This window comes from Zingiber officinale, chromosome 5A (genome assembly GCF_018446385.1).
Source record: "Zingiber officinale cultivar Zhangliang chromosome 5A, Zo_v1.1, whole genome shotgun sequence".
NCBI classification, from domain to species: Eukaryota; Viridiplantae; Streptophyta; class Magnoliopsida; order Zingiberales; family Zingiberaceae; genus Zingiber; species Zingiber officinale.
The window spans coordinates 107,786,489-107,807,070 of NC_055994.1; the positions used below are offsets into that span (position 1 = coordinate 107,786,489).

The following is a 20,582-nucleotide window of genomic DNA, read 5'->3' on the forward strand; positions in this document are numbered from 1 at the left end:
TGTTAGGAGCAGTAGTTTTTATCGCCTTATGCTGTGAATATGTTGCAAGGGGTTTTAGTTCAGCAGGTTTTCTTTTTAGTTTGAAGCATGCGGTTAGTTTTTAGTGCTACTCAAAGGGCAAGAACAGCCCTTCATTTAGTTAGAATGGTTTAAGCATTTTATTGAGTTTAAGTGCAGATTTTTAGTAGTTTTATGTGCAGATTTCTATTAGCCGTATGTGCAGATTTTTATTAGTCATGTATGCTGATTTTTGGGTTCTCTTGCTTCAAAATGTACATGAACAGATTTTAGCATTCTGTTGCCTATTTTACAGCATGTGTAGAAAGTCCAAGTTAGCTTTCTTTTGCTCTATTTTGTAGCATGATTAGCAAGATCAAATCAGTTTTCTTTTGCTCCATTTTGTAGCATGATTAGCAAGATCAAATTAATTTTCTTTTTGCTCCATTTTGTAGCATGATTAGTAAGATTAGATTAGATTTCTTTTGCTTTTATCACAGAATGTTTAGGAAGTCCAAATAAGCTCTCTTTTGCTTTATTTTATAGCATGTTTAGAAAATTCAGATTTGCTTCCTTTTGCTCTATCTTATAACATGATCTTAGAGAGTTCGGATCTACTTTCCTTGTGTGATTGTTATATAGCATGCTTGGTTAGTTGTAATCCTATACTTGTTAGATATATCTATAGGATTCTAATAGGCTCTAATAAAGGATTATAAGAAGCATGAGTAAAGAAAAAGACTAAAGTCTAGTTAAAAAGAGATAACAAGTAAATTAAAGTAAGAGGCTAGTACCCGACTTCCGAGGTTGTCGTTAAACAAATCCAGGTGACCAATTCCGAGGTCTTGGCCCTAGTAAGACCGAGGTCTTTATCCTCATAGGGCTGGAGGCTCGCTACCCCAGTCACTATTAGAGAGCACGCAAAACAAAGATGGTACTAAGCCTGGGCCCAAAGAAAAGAAAAGTTAAGAAAAGAAAAGAAAAGAAGAAAAGTAAAGTAAGAAGAAAAAGAAGAAGAAAGTGAAAGAGAAATTAAAAGATTAATTTCTATTATAATGATATAAGGAAATGAAACAAGTTTTATGCTTAGAATCAATAAAAGTTTAGTTCTTTAATTCTAAGCCTACAGTAGTAGTTTCCTTATTTTTCCTGTCAGTTAATGAGCATGTTTAGTATTCAGTTTTACTTCTGTATACCATGAGTACATGTAGCTTTGCTTTAGCATTACAGTTTCAGTATTATTGCATTACTTTTATGCACTTCGAGTTTTTGTGAGATAGATTAGTACTTACTAAGTGTTTCGCTTATAGATCTATTTTCTTTCCTCCTACTGCAGATAAAGGAAAAGCTAAGATATGAAAGGGAGACGACAGGATGGTGGTGGTGATGAAGGTGTGTGATGACTGGACTGTGGAGAGATCCAGAAGTAGCTGGCAAAATTGTCAAGACTTTCTTTTAGTTCTCTGTTAATGTTATATTAAATTTGGGATTGTAGTTGAGCTTATTTCCGCATGTCTAGCTAGTCTCTTTCATAATTTGTGGAGTGCGTAGTCATTGCTATTGCTAGAGTAGTTTCTTTATTTTTATTGTGATTTTTATTACTGCGTGGTTGTGGAAAAATATGTTCCAGCCGTCTGTGGCTGCGTGTACTATGTTTGTATTATAGATTTGGTCACCGGTACAGGGGAGACTCTGCCGAAATTTTTTCGGTGGGGTTTCCATGTGATATTTAATCATACCGGTTAAGTAGAGTTAGTAGTTAAGTAACGGTCATCCTTAGAGAGTAGTTGTAGTAAGAAGGGTGGGTTGTTACAAGGACTTTCCACCTAGGGTTACCACCCCCTAGGACTTTTGCTTGAAGCCATCGACCTGCCAAGACTTTCCGCATAGGGTTACCACCCCCTATGACCTAGGGTTACCGCCCCCTAGGGTTTTCCCTTTGCCTAACCGCAGCTAGGACTTTTCTCCACCTAGGGTTACCACCCCCTAGGGTTTTCACCTGCCTAACCGCAGTTAGGACTTTCCTGAAATACTCATTCAACATGTTAGATAACAGGGAATCTTAACTTTGAATCCCTTTGCCATTATCAAAACTTAGGTTTGATCGTCGGATGCTTCCTGCACCAACAATCTCCCCCTTTTTGATTATGGCAACAAAAATTCAAAGTTAAGAAAATAATGCCATTAAAAGATAAGCATGAAAATACAAACTTAATGATAGTTAAGTGCCGAGCTAAATTAAGTGCAGAGCTCCCCCTTAATGTAAAGACTCCCCCTTAATAAAAGCTCACTTTTTTGAATTTCTTTTAATTTTTTTTTTAATTCTCTTTAATTCTTTGAATTTTCTTCTACTCTCCCCCTTTGCCATATATCAAAAATCAATTGAAAGCAAGTTTTAAGATTTTAAGAAAACAATCTTTTTGAGAGAAGGTAGAAGAAGGCTTGTGAAACTTAGTTAAACGAAATATTTTTCACCTAAGTTTAAAAGGCTAATATATGGATGATTTCGAATGATGCCTTTAGCCACTATTGAGACTTGGTTGTTTTTAGAAAGACATACCTAACTAAAGTTAGAAAAACTTAGCTAGATTTTTTTTTATTATTTTTTTTTATTTTAAATTTTGGAGCCAAATTGTTTGTAAAGAAATTTGAAGTCTCAATTTACTTAGCAAAAGTCTTTTGAAAGCCATGAGTTAAATTTTGCAAGTAAAGAAATATGCTTTTTAATACTTTTAACTTAGACAAGTATTTTAGCATTTAGAGTCAAAATTTATAAGGTGGCTAAGTTTGAGAAAGTTTGAAGGTTGCTATATGAGTCACTTTAGCTAAGCCTTTTGCAAACAATGAATGTAGGTTCAGTTTAAAAGGTACTTAGCGTTAAAACTTAATTTTGAAAAGATAGGAGTAAGAATTTGTTTTTTTTTTTTGGATAAAGAATTAACCTAAATGTTTAATTTAGGTTATCTATTTTAGTTGGTCTTTAAGTCCAAGGATGAGGTTAAATAGATTTTAAGTTATCTAGATTGTTTTGTTCAGGTATCAGAGCCCTAAAGTATGAGCATGCTCAAACTTCAACTCTCCATTTCCTTCAGGGCTAATTCCATATTCTTGTAAGTCTAGCAAATTTAGGGTAGCAAGATTTTCAAGTTAGTTTTTCAAGTATTTTTCAAAGGATTTTGAAATTAGTTTTCCAAAGATTTTTCAAAGGTTTTTGAATAAGTTTTCCATGTATTTTTCAAAGGATTTTGAAATAAGTTTTTCAAGTATTTTTCAAAGAATTTTGAAACTAGTTTTTCAAGTATTTTTCAAAGGATTTTGAAACTAGTTTTTCAAGTATTTTTCAAAGGATTTTGAAAAAAGTTTTTCAAGTATTTTTCAAAGAATTTTGAAACTAGTTTTTCAAGTATTTTTCAAAGGCTTTTGAAACTAGTTTTTCAAAAAAATTTCAAAGGATTTTGAAATAAGTTTTTGATGTATTTTTCAAAGGATAAGTTTTTCAAGTATTTTTCAAAGGATTTTGAAATAAGTTTTTCAAATATTTTTCAAAGGATTTTGAAACTAGTTTTTCAAGTATTTTTCAAAGGATTTTGAAACTAGTTTTTCAAAAATTTTCAAAGGATTTTGAAATAAGTTTTTCAAGTATTTTTCAAAGAATTTTGAAACAAGTTTTTCAATTATTTTTCAAAGGATTTTGAAACTAGTTTTTCAAAAAAATTTCAAAGGATTTTGAAATAAGTTTTTCATGTATTTTTCAAAGGATAAGTTTTTCAAGTATTTTTCAAAGAATTTTGAAATTAGTTTTTCAAATATTTTTCAAAGGATTTTGAAATAAGTTTTTCAAGTATTTTTCAAAGGATTTTGAAATTGGTTTTTCAAATATTTTCAAAGGATTTTGAAATTAAAGTTTTAAAAGATTTTTAAAATGATTTTGAAAAGATTTTTCAAATAATTTTGAAATAAAGTTTTAAAAGATTTTTAAAATGATTTTGAAAAGATTTTTCAAATAATTTTGAAATAAAGTTTTAAAAGATTTTTAAAATGATTTTGAAAAGATTTTTCAAATAATTATGAAATAAAGTTTTAAAAGATTTTTAAAATGATTTTGAAAATATTTTTCAAATAATTTTGAAATAAAGTTTTAAAAGATTTTTAAAATGATTTTGAAAATATTTTTCAAATAATTTTAAAGAATTTTGAAATTAAGTTTTAAAGATTTTGAAATGATTTTGAAAAGATTTTTAAAATGATTTTGAAATTAAGTTTTGAAAAAGATTTTAAAATGATTTTTGAAAAGATTTTTAAATGATTTTGAAATTAAGTTTTGAAAAGATTTTAAAATTAAGTTTTGAAAAGATTTTAAAATGATTTTGAAAATAAGTTTTGAAAAAGATTTTAAAATGATTTTTGAAAAGATTTTAAAATGATTTTGAAAATAAGTTTTGAAAAGATTTTAAAATGATTTTGAAAATAAGTTTTGAAAAAGATTTTAAAATGATTTTTGAAAAGATTTTAAAATGATTTTGAAAATAAGTTTTGAAAAAGATTTTAAAATGATTTTTGAAAAGATTTTAAAATGATTTTGAAAATAAGTTTTGAAAAGATTTTAAAATGATTTTTGAAAAGATTTTAAAATGATTTTGAAAATAAGTTTTGAAAAAGATTTTAAAATGATTTTTGAAAAGATTTTAAAATGATTTTGAAAATAAGTTTTGAAAAGATTTTAAAATGATTTTGAAATTAAGTTTTGAAAAAGATTTTAAAATTGATTTTGAAAATAAGTTTTGAAAAGATTTTAAAATTAAGTTTTGAAAAGATTTTTAAAATGATTTTTGAAAAGATTTTTAAAATGATTTTTGAAAAGATTTTTCAAATAAATTAATTGATTATAGAATTATAGTTATGAGTTTAATTTGAATTTTAAATTCCTTAGTCATCTCACCCGATCTAAGTTTTCAACCAGGTAATCCTATAATTGTTGTGAGATGAATTATTGTTGAATTTAAGGGTCTGATTTAACTTTGTGTTAGATTCAGGTTTAGCTTTGGTTTCAACAAGTAAGCATTCTTTGGATAAACTTCTGGGCTATGGTGAGTCATACGGAGCTCATTAAAGTAACCATGCCTTCGAGGTTTTCCAAATAGTGCTACCCATTGAACTTAATACTAATCCTTGGTCTAACTAGTTAGGATCCATTTAAGGGTAGTTTCGGTCAGTTCCACTTGGCCAAATGCACCAGGTCGAAGCCATATCTTCCTAGACATGCGATGCCCAAGCTTCCCTAACGTACTATCATCCAAAAACTTCACCAGTACTGTGGTTCAAGTTAAACTTATCCCGTTTTAATCTAACCTTAATTACCCTGCCGGGTAATCTATTCTTGTTTTACCCATTTCGGGTAAATTAGGTTCAGTTACCCTATCGGATAGTTCAGTTGGAGGTGCCAGCTAGTTTGGATCCTCCATCTATTTTTCAATTTTTTAATTTAATTTCAAATTTAATTTTGAATTTTGAATTTTGAATTTGTAATTTAATTTCAAATTTTAAATTTAATTTTGAATTTCAAATTTTTAATTTTGAATTTCAAATTTTTAATTTTGAATTTGTAATTTAATTTCAAATTTTAAATTTAATTTTGAATTTCAAATTTTGAATTTTGAATTTAATTTCATTTCAAATTTTAAATTTAATTTTGAATTTCAAATTTTTAAGATTGTTTTTCTTTTTGCTCCTCCTGGATCATAGCCTCGATATGGTCTATCGAGGTAGTGTATTTGATCTTTCGGGACCCAATATTGACCAAGTCCAACTTGATTGACCAAGTTGGACTTAGGTACCCATGCTTGGACTACCTTTATATTATTTCTATTAACTAATGATAAATACGATTTGTATTTCGTTTTGGTCTTAAATCCAAGTCTGGCTTTGTTGTAAACGGCTCGCTGTTTTCCGAGAATCAGATCCAGATTCTTGGAACCTCAGGTGAACCGTTCCAATGTGTTCTTGAGTTCTTTAATTTGAGCTTTCAGATTGGAATTTTCTTCCTCAAGTTGTTGGACTTGAGTTGAATTTCCAATTTGAACTGACTCAGTTAAAGAACTCGAGTCAGTCGCTTCCTTAAGGGTTGTTACCTCCTTTTGGAGCGACTTAACCCGGACGTTGGATTTAGCCAATTTTTTAAGCAAGTATGGAATTAAATTTTGCGAATCATCTAAGTTAATACTAGACATTAAAGCACTTACTGTGGGTTTTGGTCCTTCGGAAACGGATGCGGATCCGTGGCTTCGCTTGGACTCGGTGTCTGATTCGCTCTCGGTCTCTGAATCGGACTCGAACTCGGACTCGGTGTCGATAATGTTCGCTAGTACTGGTAGAGCGAGAAGGCTCGGTTGCTCTTCAACGGATCCGGATTCATCTGATGACTCAGACCAGGTTGCTTTCAACATATGTTTCTCTCTCTTACTTGTACCTGCAACCACCGTAATACCTTCCTCGGCCGAAGTAGTATCATTCTGTTCATCCAATTCAAATAAATCATTTAAATCATGCTTACTTGTGTTTGACATACCTTCGTGAAGCTCTGTCAGATTCTCCCACAGCTCCTTGGCGCTTGAGAATGGGCCAGCACGATTCAGCTCCTTATTCGTTAAGCCGCACTGAAGTGTATACGTTGCTTTTGCGTTTGCTTCTACCCTTTTGATAAGGTTCGCGTCCCAGTTCTCGTAAGGTAGTGGTTTGCCGGCACCGTCAGTTGGCAGTTGAAGCCCGGTTTTGACGATCATCCAGACTTCAAAGTGAGTCTGGATACACGCCTCCATCCAACCCTTCCAATCTCCGAAATCATCTCCGGAGAAGAGCGGTGGGCGAGCAGTGTTGTAGCCTTCTTGATGGGTCATTTTAGAAACACAATCTCGCAAAATAAACACAATAAAGCTTGTTCCAAGACTTAGTCTTGGATTAGTAGTGCGGGAGAGAAATAAAAATAGTAATTCAGGAATTTTGAGAAAAAATAATAAAATATTATTAAAATAATATTTAAAAAATATCACTATAAATTTTTGAAAATGCAATATTTCGATAATTCCAACCAATGGTGAAAAGATGAAAATTAATTTTTCAAAAACAGTTTTGGAGGGAAAAAACGAAAGGCGTAAGGTTATATTTTTAACCTATATAAATGACAAAGCCACGAAAAATGCTTGAATGGTGGTTGCAGCAATTCAAAGCGACCCTGCTCTGATACCAATTGTTGGATCGAGACGCGCTAGAGGGGGGGGTGAATAGCGCTCGTGGCTATTTCGATTTTCGAATCTTGAAAACTATCGGAGTTAAAAACGCAGCGGAATAAAAAGGCAAACACACAAACACAGAGGAATTTACTTTGTTCGGAGCCTAAGGCGACTCCTACTCGAAGGCTCGCGATCCTTGATCGCTTCCGGTGGGCAACAACTATAAGTTCATTAAAAGTACAATAAAAGATTTACAATTGTAAGCACCAAAGTAAACTATACCGATAATAACAGAATCGAAACTGATGCTCCAGGTCGTCGGTATGTCGCAACAGCACCTTGGAATGATCTTGTTAGTAGCACGTTGAAGAGAGGAAGCCTGGAAGTTGTTGTGTTGAGATGCTGGTTGAAACCCCCTTATAAAGGGTGTTCAAGGCGCCTTGAAGGCTGTTCAAGGCGCCTCCATGCTGCCTAGTCTTCCGCGTGGATCAGATCTGAACTGGTCGAACTTCATCCCTTGGAGGCGCCTTATACCCTGCTCAAGGCGCCTTATACTCCCTTCAAGGCGCCTTCGATGAACTTTTGCAGCCAGCTCAGCTTTTGCACCCGAGGCGCCTCCAAGCTCCATGGAGGCGCCTCGGACACTGTTCATCCGAGGCTTTAGGTTGCTCCTTTGCACCTGCAAGATACGTTAGTCCCAAACACTATCCTGCAACACAAAGTTAGCACAATAAATATGATAAATGAAGTATAGACAGTCTCCGGACTGTCCGGGTCTGACTTCGGATTTCCAACCGGAAACCCTAGGTGGACCCGACGCCTACTGTTCCCTCTACGGGGAACGCGTCTTCACCTATTCCACTCAGGAGATTTACCTGTTGCTAGTCGATCCTCCAGATCGACTGGACTTTTGCTCAGCACTCGATGCTTCCGGACTTTCTGCTGGACATCCGCTTCCCCGGCTAGTCCAGTCTTTCACTTGGTTCACGACACCAGGACTTTCCACCTAGGGTTACCACCCCCTAGGACTTTTGCCTGAAGCCATCGACCTGCCAAGACTTTCCGCATAAGGTTACCACCCCCTATGACCTAGGGTTACCGCCCCCTAGGGTTTTCCCTTTGCCTAACCGCAACTAGGACTTTTCTCCACCTAGGGTTACCACCCCCTAGGACCTAGGGTTACCACCCCCTAGGGTTTTCACCTGCCTAACCGCAGTTAGGACTTTCCTGAAATACTCATTCAACATGTTAGATAACAGGGAATCTTAACTTTGAATCCCTTTGCCATTATCAAAACTTAGGTTCGATCGTCGGATGCTTCCTGCACCAACAAAGTGGACATCTAATGAGCTTAGAAACTCCAATATAATACAAGGATACGTAGGTTGATGTGAGTACAATATATCACTCCAATCTAGGAATCCAATCATCCAATCCACATCTTCTCTAATTCCTAGCATGTCTAAAATGGTTGGGTCCATATATCTTGTACACACAATCTTTTTATTGACAAGAATTGCAAATCTAGTCTTATGATCTTCATTTCTAAAAATGATATTGAATTCATTGTCATTACCTTCGTCGTGTGATATCCTCTTTCCTTTGCCCTTCATTGGTTGTTTCCTTTATCCTTTGTTGGCTCTTTCCCTCCACTAGATCCACCACTTCCCTTGCGTAATCTCTTCGAAATATTGGACATATTGTCAAGATTAAGTGGGGGAGGTACTGTTCTTGGTTGGAGAAGTTAGATCTTGAAGGATTAGGTCTTGAAGAACAAGATATTTGGGTAAGGAGTTGGAAATCTTAGGTATAGGATAAAAGAGGAATCTAGATCTTGATAAAGTTCGAGGAAAAGGAAGAGTTTGAGATCTAGATCTGATAAGATTTGGGAGAAAGATTAAAGAAGAGAGGAGTTTGGGAGAGAAAAAGGTGTGGAGGTGAAGGGGGTGTGTGGTGGACACGGCTTGGATCCGGGCGTGTATAGGAGGCATGGCTTGAACAACTCCACTCCACACGGGCTGTGTAGATCTACATGGCCTCTCCCTTCTCCCTCTCAGGTGCCCTTACACGGCCGTGTCTAGGACACGGCCTCAGCCATCTCCTTGTCGGGTGGAATCACACGACCGTGCAAATTAGCATGGCCACAACCCTCTTCCTCTCGGATGCCCTTGCATGGCCGTGTGTGAGACACGGCCACATCCTCTTCTTTCTCTGGAAAACTTACACAAGCGTGTTGGATGACACGGCCAGGCAACTTTCCTCCCCTGGAATCTTCACACGGTCGTGTCAAAGACATGGCCTGGCTCTTTTTCTCCTCGGGATGCCTTACATGGCCATGTCATGTAGACATGGCCTTAGCCCCCCCCCCCCCCCCCCCCCTCTCTGCAGCATATGCCTAGTCGTGTATAGCACACGGCCAAGCTCTGTTTTGCTCCAAAAGATAGTTTAATTCCTATCTTTCTTCTCCAACACTTCCATGCCCATGAAGAAGTCATGGGCAGCTCATGGAAGTGAAATTTAACCTGAAAACAAAGCAAAAAAAATCAAGTAAAAACACTACAATGAAAGATAGAAACATAAAATGGAACTAACTAAAAGAACCCTCGGGTTGGCTCCCAAGAAGCGCTTGTTTAGGGTCTTTAGCTCACCAAATCTAATCACTCTTCTCTTTTTCTTGCCCTAGGAGGGCAGACATATTTTTCATTTTTGTTGGGAGGCCTTCTCCCAACATCTTCCACCAAGTTATGCTCTTCATTTGGTGGTCTCCCATGAGGATGGAAATTCCATTCCTCAAGTTTGTAAATGCTTGCCCTGCTACAAGCATTTAAAAAAGAAGAGACATGGTTAGAGCCATTAGATAGATCATATTCCAACCTTTCCTTACCAATTGCCAAAGAAAGCTTATGGTTTTTAACATCAATAATAGCTCCAGTTGTAGCTAGGAAAGGTCTTCCCAATATGATAGGAATTTTTGGATCCTCCTCCATGTCAAGTACTACAAAATCAGTGGGAATTATACTCCCACCTACCTCTACCGACACATCTTTAACTATACCCATAGGGTACCTGCAGGAATGATCAGCTAGTTGCAGTGTCATAGTAGTAAGTTTAAAGTTTTTGAGACCTAATTTATTACAAATGGAATAAGGAATGAGGCTAACACTTGCCCCCAAATCACAAAAAGCTTTCTCAATGAATTCAGCTCCTATGTTGCAAGGAATATAAAAGCTTCCTGGATCCTTCAACTTTAGGGAAGTGTTCTTCTCAAAAAGAGCACTATATTCCTCTGTAAGTGCTATGGTCTCTATGTCTCCTCTTCTTCTTTTATTTGACATGATGTCCTTCAAGAATTTGGCAAACTTGGGCATTTGTAATATTGCATCAATAAGAGGTACTTCAACACATATTTCTTTGACTTTCTCCAAAAATTTGCCAAACTCTTCATCCTTCTTTAGCATCACTAATCTTTGAGGAAAAGGGATTACTTGGCTCTGTGGATTAAGTGGAAGAGTCTCTTCAACCTTAATGGTACTCTCCTCATTTTCTTGAATCTGATTTGGTTCAAGTGCTAGAGGAGAGAGCTCTTCTTCAGCTTTCATCCCTTTTGGAGCAGTCACTTGAGAATCTCCCAAGGTTCGTCCGCTCCTAAGTTCAATGCGATTGCGATGCTCTATTGGATTTACATCAGGTTTTCCAGGAAATTACCTTGGTGCTCTTGAAGATGATGAGGCTAACTGGGTAATTTGGCTATCTTGGATCTTTTGATGTTTTTCAAAATTATCCATTCTCTGAGTTAACTTCAAAATGTCTTGCTTCATTTCGTTTTGATTAGAGATAATTTCCTCAAGCATCTTTTCAATTTTAGAAAACTGATAGCCTTGAGAATATTGTTATTGAAAATTCTACTGCCCAGACTGAAAATTAGATCTTGCCCCCAAAGGTGGTCCTTGCTTTTGACTATTTATATAAGAAAAATTAGGATGACTTTTCCACCCAGGGTTGTATCTATTTGAGTATGGGTTGTTCTGCCTCTGGTTGAAACCCATGATTGCATCACATTGCTCTAATTAATTGATTTGTGCAGAAATAGCTCCCAAAGGGAATGAGTCACTAGAATGATCAGTACTCCCACATACTTCACAAGTAGATACAATAGCATTGACCATTTTGAATTAGTCCCCATACTTTCTAATTTCTTTGTAAGAGCATCCAACTTTGCAAACATTAAAGTAACTGCATCAACATCAAATTTCCCTGATGCTTTAATTGGGTTTGAATAAGAATAGCCACCACTTCTCTCATTTGCCCATTGATGATAAGTTTGTGCTACACTTTCAATTATTTCCTCAGCTTCATCTAGACTTTTATTCATGAGTGCCCCTCCAACAGCTGAATCAAGGGACACCTTGGTATGATAATTGATGTCATTATAGAATGTGTGCAACACTAACCACTTCTCCAAGCCATGATGTGGGCATTGTCTGAGTATATTGTTGTATCTATCCCAAGCTTCAAATAAAGATTCTGAGTCAGCTTGTTTGAAACTTGCAATGAGATTCCTCATATGAGCCGTTTTGCTAGGCAGGTAGAATTTGTCAAGAAATTGTTGCTCACATTGTTCCTATGTGGTGATGCTATTTGGAGCTAAAGAGTTCAACCATTGCTTAGTTCTATCTCTTAAAGAAAACCCAAACAATAATAAGCGCACTGTTTTAGAAGGAACACCATTCATTTTCATTGTATCGCATATCTCATAGAAGACCTCCAAATGTTGATTTGGGTCTTTATGTGGTCCTCCACCAAACTAATTTTGCTGCACCATAGAAATAATAGCCTGTTTGATCTTAAAATTGTTTGCTTCAACTGAAGGTCTTAAAATGCTAAATCAAAAACCCCTAGCATAAGGTGTTGCATAATCCTTTAGTGGTCTATTCGCTACGCTTGAATGTTCTTGTTCTGTTTGTTGTCTTTGCAGCATTTTCCTTTTATGAAATGTTCTGTCAATTTTGGGGTATAGAGGAAGAAGTTCTCCTATAAAGTTAGATCTTCGCATACATAAGAACAAGATTGCAAGATATATATGCTCAAAGAAAAAGGAAGAAAGTAACTAAATCAAAAGAAAAAAATAGAGAAAAGTTAGACTAGGATGCTAAAAATAAAAAAAATGCAAAATTAGAATTGCAACAAAAAGAATTGACAAGAAGTAAAAAGATATACAAGAAAAACTGAATTCTAAAGATTAGTTTCTACTATGCAAATGAAAAGAAAAGTTATATTTAGTCTAACTTAATTGATAATCTCTAATGTTATAGCACAGTCCCCGGCAACGACGCCAAAAACTTGTTGACATTCCGCAAGTGTATGGAAATGTCGTAAGTAATAATAAAAGATATCGTATCCACAGGGACTGGTATAAGCACTAAAGATATCTTAACGCGAATTAGCTAAACAACAAAGTAATTGGTTTATCAAAGCTAAGTACAACTATGAAAAGTAAACATTAGAAACAAAAGAATAGGAACAAGAATAAGGGTTGTGATAAAGGATGTACTAGGAGTTTTGGTTTCTTTGTAATGTTTTTCAATTTAAATGATCTACCAAATCTTATTCCTCAATTATCCGTCATTTGTAGAAGGTTGTCGGTTCTCTCTTGCAATAGACAACCGACCTAGGATTGAAATCTATACCTAAATGTGATCAATTAGGAATGGTTCCTATGTTTTCCTTACACGGGCTTGCCTGTCACGTCCGTCCCTCGGATAATCAACATAGAAATTCATCACTTCTCAACCTCATCAAGATATAAAAGATAAGTGTATTTAATTTATCCTACCCCCTTGAATAATCTTATTTCACCCTCAAGATTATCCCTCAATCGTCCTTACACGGGCATGTCTATCACATACGTCCCTCGGATAATCGATTGAAGAATCATCTCTACAAGATCCACAAGATATCCAAACATTCAATCAAATATGGAAATTAAGCCCAATCAAAAGAATCCATACAAGATCAAATAGATGCAAACAGGACAAGATCATAGAAATAGGAAATTGGCAAATCCACAAGAGTTTTACATCAAATCTTCATTACAAATACTCCCTCCATCCTAGAACATAGAGATCTAATCCATAGAACAAGGAAAGAAACCAAAAGACAAGAAGATCTCAAGCATCTTGATCCCAAATCCAAGAAAGGAAAGGAAAGAAAAGCTTATCTATGATGAAGAACGGTCCTCGGATCCAATCCTTGATCTCGGAGTCAATTCGGTGAAGATTTGCCCTTAGATTGTCAGAAAATCCCTCCAAGATGGTGGAGGAATGCCCCAAATCTCGTTTCCCCCAAAAGGGGAGAAGATCCCCTTTCAAATCTTGAAGAAGGCCTTATATAGAGGAGGGGTTTGGGCGCCACACGGCCTCGAGACACGGTCGTGTGAAGCTCACACGGCCTGTGCTACTCCCTTCTCTGCCTGTCTCACACGGCCGTGTGTGAGACATGGTCGTGGCTTGCTCTACCACTGCTCCCCTTGCACGGCTATGTAGATCTACACGGCCTGCACTACCTCCGGCTTTGGAGCTCCTGCACGGCCGTGTGGTGCACATGGCCAGGGCATTCTTGGCCTCTGGAAATGTTACACGGCCGTGTAGATCTACACAGTCGTGCACTACTTCAACTCTAGAGGGTTTGCAAGGTCGTGTGGTGTACACGGCCTGGCTCCTGTTGGCTTCAAAACTTGGCACGGCCGTGTGATTCTCACACGGCCATGGCCGCTCCCTTTCCTGCTGCAGCCACATGGGTGCACTACAACAAAAACTGCAAACGACAACGGATATTATCCGTTGTCGTAGGGTGAAAAAACCGTTGTAACTGAGGGTGTTGTAGAATGTATGGCCCTACGACAACTGTTTTGAATCCGTTGTCTTTGTAGACATTTGACAACGGTTTTTATCCATTGTTGTATATATGCTCAAATTTGGCTACGAAGGATACGACAACGTTTTAAAACCGTTGTTGTAGATAATTTCAACAACAGAAATAAATCGTTGTGGTAGACTTTTTTTACAACAGATATAAACTGTTGTGGTAGATAATATTTACTCGTTTTACTTTTTTTTACAACATTTTTAATATATTTTACAACGGATAAAACCGTTGTCTTTTATCACTTTTTTCAAAAAAAAATCATTGTGGTTTACATAGTTTTTACAACATTTTTAACTGTTGTCTTTAATGTTCATTAATACCAAACAACCAATCTTATTTTACTATAAGCAAACCACCAATACAAAACTAAATATTTACTACATTAAATCCAAAATAAACATCCATATATACAAAATGAGTTGTTACTCATCAAAATACACACGTTTTCCATTACTGTTCTCCATATACATTAAATCACATGTTTTCCATTTGTTGTTCTCCATATGGCGCGCTTTTAATTTACAAATTAGCAAGGCAAGCTACATCCTAACAAAGCTCACTTCTTGCATAAAAAAAACTCAAGTCTCACGAATTGCCCCACCTGCAAAAGAAAAATTCAACAAAACTTATAAAATTCCATAATTCCAGATTATAGTCTACATGACAACATGAATTCTTGGAAAATAAGCAATACAAGGAAACAGGCCATTTTATACTCGAAGTTGCATGTTTGAGGTGGTTATAGTCAAAATTACTATAAATATGATTACCAAAGAATAAGAGCAACTAAAAAACTACTTTTATCCAGTTAGGGAAAAAAATAGACAATTGCAAATTTTCCTCTCTTACGTTTTCAACTAATCACTGGTTTAAAGAGGATTTTTTGCAACTTCATCAAGTTTTACATTGACTCAAACTTATGACTACCCTTGAACATAATCTTTGAGTATCTATTTGTACATGTTGCATAACTGTTAGCCACTGCTAGAAGAATTGGAGAAACTCTTCCAACTAATGTACTCCATGTGACTCAAGGAGCCTTATCAAAATATGGTTCTAATAATAATAATAATAAATCCTCTCTCAATCAGCTGCATTCATGAGTAACACATTGGAAGAGGAATATCAAGGCTGTGTCTGAAAGGAAAAGAACTCTGGTATTCACCAAATATAATTTAACCGTCAGTCCTTGCATAATGCAGAAACAACTAAATAAGCGTCATGTAACATCAAATGTTAGAATGAGGTATTGGGCAAAGGTATGTGTATAATTTATTTCATGGAACATCAAATGTAGAAATAGAGTTTTTTTCCTTCAACCAAACATTTAAAAAAAATGGAAATTTCCAAAGCATGACATAACTGCCCAAATCTGCGTTGGATATAGATACTTGGATAATGACACTCAAACAGTGACACTAAGAGTGAACAATCACTAATCCTATTGAACACATGTACAATTTGTAAAAATAGCCATGTTAGAGATTGCGATCATACTCATGTTGAACTATATCAAGTCCAAGTAACATAGACATGGAACAGTTGTAGCACTGACACCATATTCAACCACACAAGCATTATCATACTAGAGATTTGAATGAACTTTAGTTATCAAATTTCGTAAACAGTAAGCAGTAGAGTACTAGCCTTGTATGTTAAACTTGTTGAATGTACAATATCTCATAAGAAAGTTTACCTTTAATGTTATCACAATAATCACATCCAGAGATAATACACAAATTAATGAACTGATCCATAGTGAGTCTTAGCTCTTCAAGAACCTGAAAAATAAGGATGAGAATAAATACAGTAATTCAATTAGCAATAAGCAGAATAAATATACCTTTGAAACGTCAAATTCCATCACAGAGATTTTTTTGGAACTAGGATCCATTAAATGATGGAGAAACCTTGGTACCCCAAAAGTTAAAGTATCCATGTTTTCTGAGGCAACCGCAAACACCTAGAGATTGATAACAAACAAATACATTTAGGATATTAAAGTTAAAAAAATAAAATAGAATGTGTTACATTGCATCATTTTACCTTGTCACTTTTGCAAAGAGCTGCGCATTGAGCTTCTGCTTCACAGGGTGCCTTTAGATCAGAAAGATGAGTTTAGCTTCTAAAACTAGAGATACAATACTTGTATATTAAGCAATTGCATGCAGCTTTAGGAAATGTTTGCAAGAGAAAGTAAAATTGTGTCATTGTTAGTTCAAATTCTTGTAGCAAGGATAAAGAATTCAATAAGTGAAAGTGGACTAGTTTACCTCAATAGTAGGCACACCCATTAGTCTTAAGAGACGTTTACAATCTTCATTATGTTACTTGGTTACCTGTGAAAAAACTCTACAGTCATCTACTGGAATCAAATTCTTCAAGAAATTAATTTGAAAGTTCAAAATATATTTAAAGAAACTCTATGTTACATATGAAGAAAACATATAATCAGCATGCTAACTTTATGTTGATTGCATCATAATCAATAAGATCCTCATGGTAATTTCCAATAAAATAGCAATATCAAAGATTACCTTGACAGTCCTTTTGCTGTACTTTTCAATTCCCTCCAAATCACCAGTCTACAAACAACAAATGTAACCAAGATAGCAAAAGAAATTCTAGCACACTAAGGAGTCCCAATAAAGGTACTTGTTATGCACAAGCAATGACCTCAATTGTTGTGTTCAGATCGTTAGTTGCATCTTTCCTCTTTAAATATCTAAAGAATAAAATAAGCTTAAAGATTATCATTATCTTGCAACAAAAAAAAAGGAGGGGGACAATGACAAAACTGTAAAGACTAGCCTTTTGGCAATTTCTTGTTTCTTCAACTCTGGAGGTTGACCATCAAATACATATCTGGCATAAAAAAGATGATAATAAAATATGGTGGCTGAATGATAAACAAAATGATATTTAGACATGCAAATGGACTTACACTGGCTCGATACCTGCTTCTAATAATCTGATAGTTCGATTGAACATCCCTTGCAAATGACTTATCGGCCATACAAAATGTCAAGAGTTAGAAGAAGAAATAAAAAAGTCCAACTCATGCATAGATTTTTCAATGAACTCTGCAAATTCTTTCCTAATTCCAGGAAGTCCTCGAGAATCACTATATGCACCTGATTGCTCGAAAGAAAGTTGAGATTCTTATCAGAATGACTAAAACAATATTTACTCATCAACATGAAAAAAATAACAAGTCCTGCAGATGATGTTTTGGGTTTGTTACAGATAAAGATACAACTAAAAACTGGAATATGACACAAATGTTATGAAAAGGTCAACATAAAAATTGCTTGGGTTACAAATGCACAAACAAGTACAGAATACATTTCTTTTCCAGATCACCGTTAACAAGAGGAAACAAGTTGCAAAGCAGTTTAGCTTGAGAAATAGACTGCATCAAAAAGGAAAAGGTTTAAGTAGACTGCGAGTTGAAAATTGTAGGAATATGTGAATACCTAAACCACCCGAATTCAATGAAAGATAATGTTTAGCTCTTGCAATGACATCTGCTGGGAATAAAAGCCCAACATTAGGGTCATCCAATAGAAATGGAGCTTGGCACAATGCTACCACCTGGAGAATAGTATAGGTAAAAAATTACACCATTAAAAAGAGAAATCTAATGGAAAATGTCTCTTTATCTCAGGGAGCACAGAGAAGGAGAAATTGCTCCATGTACAAGGAATTTTTGACTTGTGAAGATGATTTTTTCTCACTGAGATCCTTAAGTTAAGCAATAGAGAAGAATGATCAACACTTTGATACAAGTAGTTTTTAAGAAAGAATAAAGAGAAAATGGAAACCTGACGGGGAAATGTTAATGGTTTCTATCCGAGAGCATGAGGGTTCTCGACATTTGTGAAAATAATCTGCAAACAGCAAAAAAAACCAATCTCATGGAAAGTAAGTCCAACTTATATCTTGTTTCTTAAGAATAAATTGCAAGGGGAGTGCAGTATTATAACCTCAAATTTTAATCTCACAAGTGGCATCCCAACAAGCTAACAATAAAAAGAATCAAAGGCATATGTGCACTTCATATCTTGATACAAGCAATAAAGCAAACATATACAGTGCTAAATAACCCAGGAAGATATCTTCAACCAGATAACAAGAATGGAAAAAAAAACAATCAAAGTCAGATCTTTCAGGAATCGAAATAAGAGTCTCTTTCAATAAAATTTATTCTATTTAACTCAAATCATGTTGTGGCACAATCAACGAAAATTGTGTATGAGAAAGCATCATAACCTTCTTCCCCTCCTTCTGCAACTCCGAAGCCCGCAGGTAAAGCTCCCCTTTGACAGCATATGCAACTTTCTTCACATTCTCATTCAGCAACTCGTAGTCCAGTGGCTTCGGCGCCATCCTAATACTAATTAATGATTTAAAATCAGAACTTCTTATCTTAATACTGACTAAACAACAAAAGGAGTATAGAAGAGGTCACATGCTAATTTTATGATGGAAAGCAGATCAAACTTACTTGGACATCAAAGATTCTGCTGCCTTCTCCAGGCATGGAAAAATTAGCCTATTTTGACTGAAACTTGTTGACTCTCTTTGTTAGAAAATGGGCAGTTTTCTTGGAGCATATAATGTAGAAATATGCATCTCCGACTCTGCTGTAGTTCTATAGACATGAACAGAAACAACAATAAACAAGGATGCCATGGCTAAAATCCTAATGCCTTTGCAGTCTGCTATAGACCCTGCAGAAGAAGCTTGCTTACATGCGAAACAGACGTATGTTTTCATGTTCTTCGCTGATCTAAGAAGTCATTAAGAAAAACTAGAGGAACAAATCTCGTGGAAAATGATCGCCATATTCAATTAATGATACGATTAAGACAATTTGGTGAATTTTTTTTTTTAAAAAAATGACCCTAATTCGATTGAATCTGAAGCAGAGGAAACCCTAATCGAAGGAAAAAAAAGATCGAGCGCAAACCTGGAACTCGGAGGTGTGGTACAAGCTCATAAACAAGCGAAGGGCACTGGCCTGGAGGAGCATGGGCTATGGCTTCCCGCCGTCATCCTCCTAGCTCGCCTCTTCCCAGCGGTGTGAAGATGTCGTGTGTGTTGCTATATAGGGAAACAGGTTCAAAGAACCCTCTGCCAAGGCCAGACGACGAAGTGACGGCTTGCGTCCCGGAGAAGGTGATGAAGACCGCATCATCGCTCCTGTCAATGACGAAGTTGGCGCTACCTGCATTGGCACGCAGGCAGCGGGTCCAGGCTTGTGCTAGAAGAGGGGAAGGTGCAAGGAGCGCACCAAGGACATGGCTCATCTCGAACCTTTAGGAGGCAAAGGTAGACAAATCAAGAGTGAGGGTGAGAATGAGAGAGAGAGGAGAGCACACCGTTGTGGAGGAAGATCCAGTGGTCGACGGGATGGCGTGAAGAGATTGTATGAGGAGAGGGAAAGAAAATTGCCCTAGGTTCGGGAGTGCGAAGGAAAAACACAGCGCCGAAAAGAAAACAGCGAGGGGGGAAAATGACCAAATTCAATTACAACGGTTTTTTTCAAAACTGTTGTCGTAGACGCTAAAAACACAGATAAAGACAACGGTTTATAAAACTGTTGTAAAAAGTGTTGTTGTTTTAAAAAAATATTGCTCAATGACAACAGTTTTGCCAAAACCGTTGTCTTTTATATTTAATGGGGAGTTCAAAGACAACGGTTTTGGCAAAAACCGTTGTCTTTGAGCAAATATGCAAAGCTTTCTCTTAAAACCGTTGTTGTAGGGGTGTTGTCGTTTGCAGTTTTTGTTGTAGTGGTGGTGATCCTGACACGGCCTGGGCAACCCCCCATGGTAGAGCTGTGTGGCACACAAGGATGGTGCCTTCCTCCTTTGGTTTGCTTGCCTCGGACATCATTTCTTCTCCAAAATCGACTCCTATGTACAAAAAATACACAAAAGCATATCTCAGAATAAAAAGATTAAATATGCTAAAAGAAAAGCTGGAAGTATGAAAATACATAGATAAAGCATGTGCAAAGTATGTGAATGTGCGTCAAAACATGCTAAACAAGAGTATACAATCTACGCACATCAAGCGCCTTCGGTGAGATAACGCAGAAGACCTTGAAAATGATAAGGCACTATTTTCTCTTGATAAAACTTTGCCAATGGAAGGTGTCTCTAGTGCTATGGAAGGCGCCTTCAACTCTCTTTAAAAGGGCTACTCGACCAAAGCTTCAAAACAACTCATACACACTTCTTCTACGAGCTTCTATGTAATCATGCGACATTCTGACTGCTCTGACTTCATGCTGCTACACTACTATGACTCTGCTGTGTTTGACTGCTACTGAAGAGTCATCCAACACTGAACTTGATCCGTTAAATCTACAAGTGTTGGGTAACAAAGTTTTTCTATGTATTTAATTATTGTATAAAGGAAAGTGTA

At 36.1% G+C, this 20,582-nt stretch overlaps 1 protein-coding gene and 2 pseudogenes across 1 annotated transcript; 1 reads left to right on the forward strand and 2 right to left on the reverse strand.

The window, feature by feature from the left end:
* The first annotated feature begins 11,683 nt into the window (after positions 1-11,683).
* Positions 11,684-11,795, forward strand: LOC121983614 (annotated as a pseudogene).
* Positions 11,796-14,725: 2,930 nt separating this feature from the next.
* LOC121979886 lies at positions 14,726-17,163 on the reverse strand (annotated as a pseudogene).
* On the reverse strand, positions 17,098-18,536 carry LOC121979887 (glutamate--glyoxylate aminotransferase 1-like). The gene is made up of 4 exons (XM_042531867.1): positions 18,420-18,536; positions 17,972-17,995; positions 17,624-17,741; positions 17,098-17,281 (listed from the first exon to the last, which is right to left on the reverse strand). Exons 1-4 carry the CDS (start codon positions 18,534-18,536, stop codon positions 17,172-17,174), a joined length of 369 nt encoding a protein of 122 aa, XP_042387801.1. The 3' UTR covers positions 17,098-17,171.
* Positions 18,537-20,582: the final 2,046 nt, after the last annotated feature.